The 1533-nt window shown below is 36.3% G+C and overlaps 1 protein-coding gene across 1 annotated transcript in view; it reads left to right on the top strand.

Annotated features, from left to right (window-relative positions):
• PLAA (phospholipase A2-activating protein) overlaps positions 1-1533 on the top strand; it is a 55422-nt gene that overhangs the window by 45287 nt on the left and 8602 nt on the right. The window contains exon 12 of the mRNA XM_011994369.1: positions 947-1048. Coding sequence (XP_011849759.1) covers positions 947-1048 — 102 coding nt within the window. The remainder of the gene's footprint in view (positions 1-946; positions 1049-1533) is intronic.

Below are 1533 nucleotides of genomic sequence, written 5' to 3'. Positions count from 1 at the left end.
CGAGGTCAGGAGTTCAAGACCAGCCTGGCCAATATGGTGAAACCCTGTCTCTACTAAAAATACAAAAATTAGCCAGGCGTGGTGGTACATGCCTGTAATCCCAGCTATTCTGGAGGCTAAGGCAGGAGAATTGCTTGAACCCAGGAGGCGGAGGTTGCAGTGAGCCGATATTACGCCACTGTACTCCAGCCTGGGCAACAGAGCGACACTCTGTCTCAAAAAAAAAAAAAGGCTAGGACTCCTCAACAAACCACCATGGCACACATTTACCTATGTAACAAACTTGCACGTCCTGCACATGTACCCTGAAACTTAATAAAATAATTTTTTTTAAAAAAGGCTAGGACTCCTGTCCTTCAGGGATTTATAACTTGGGAATTTCTAAAGATGATGCAGAAAAAGATTAGAGCAAACGATAATGCCTACTACATCATTTGGAATAAGCAATAAAAGACATAAGGGAGAGATCAGCATGCCTTAGAAAAGATGAGAATGGAAAGTTTCATATAATTATATGGTATTCTTTGACATTTTTAAAAATGTATAATTTAGATTGAATCTTAGGCCAGGTTTGGTGGCTCACACCTGTAATCCAAGCACTTTGGGAGGCTGAGATGGGAGGATCGCTTGAGCCCAGAAGGTCGAGGCTGTAGTGAGCTGTAATTGCACCACTGCACCGTATCTCAGAAAGAAAAAAAAGAAGTAGAAAGTATGAGATGATCTTGTTCTACATTTAAGCTTCCATTCCCCAAACCAAAAAATATTATATCAATAAATATAAAGTAACCAAAATATTGTGGATATTTTTCCCCTTGAGGTTCCTTGTTTAGTGCATGCACTGAATAGTTGCATATCTCAATAATTGTCAAAACTAAGTCTTATGGTTAGTAAAATCTCATTTTTGATCACTACTTATGGTTATCATCATCTTCTATTCTTTAAATAGGGAATAGTGCCTACCGATCAGCTGCATCTAAAACAATGAATATTTATTTCCCTAAAAAAGAGGCTGTCACATTTGACCAAGCAAACCCTACACAAATATTAGGTAAGTCTCTTTAATTAATTTTTTCACATATTCACAGACTGTTTGAGATGTCATCAAGGTTGTTTCTCTTCCCAACATGTGTCAGGAATTGGGTACTTAATATGAATGGAGATTTCTATTGCGGTATTAAACAACTATGTTCACCACAAATATACAGTTTGCTAAAGGATCCATAATACTTTCTAAGAAGCCTTACACAAATGTAAAGTAAGTAATTTATGATGACTTTAATAAAAAAAAATTAAAGGTAGAAAATGTAAATTCTACCCACCCAGGTTCTTAATGTTTTTTTAAAAAAATTAATGAACATCAATGAGTCAAGCATTTGAAAAATAAAGATCTTATCTTTAAAAAATTAGTGGACCTCAGAAATAATACAAGTTCATTTTCTTTTTTTTTTTTTCTTTTTTTTTTTTTTTTGAGACGGAGTCTCGCTCTGTCGCCCAGGCTGGAGTGCAGTGGCCGGATCTCAGCTCACTGCAAGC

Source organism: Mandrillus leucophaeus, unplaced genomic scaffold (genome assembly GCF_000951045.1).
Source record: "Mandrillus leucophaeus isolate KB7577 unplaced genomic scaffold, Mleu.le_1.0 Scaffold454, whole genome shotgun sequence".
In the NCBI taxonomy this organism is placed as follows: Eukaryota; Metazoa; Chordata; class Mammalia; order Primates; family Cercopithecidae; genus Mandrillus; species Mandrillus leucophaeus.
The sequence above is the reverse complement of the archived record's forward strand: the minus strand, read 5'-3'. Positions and strand labels throughout refer to the sequence as shown.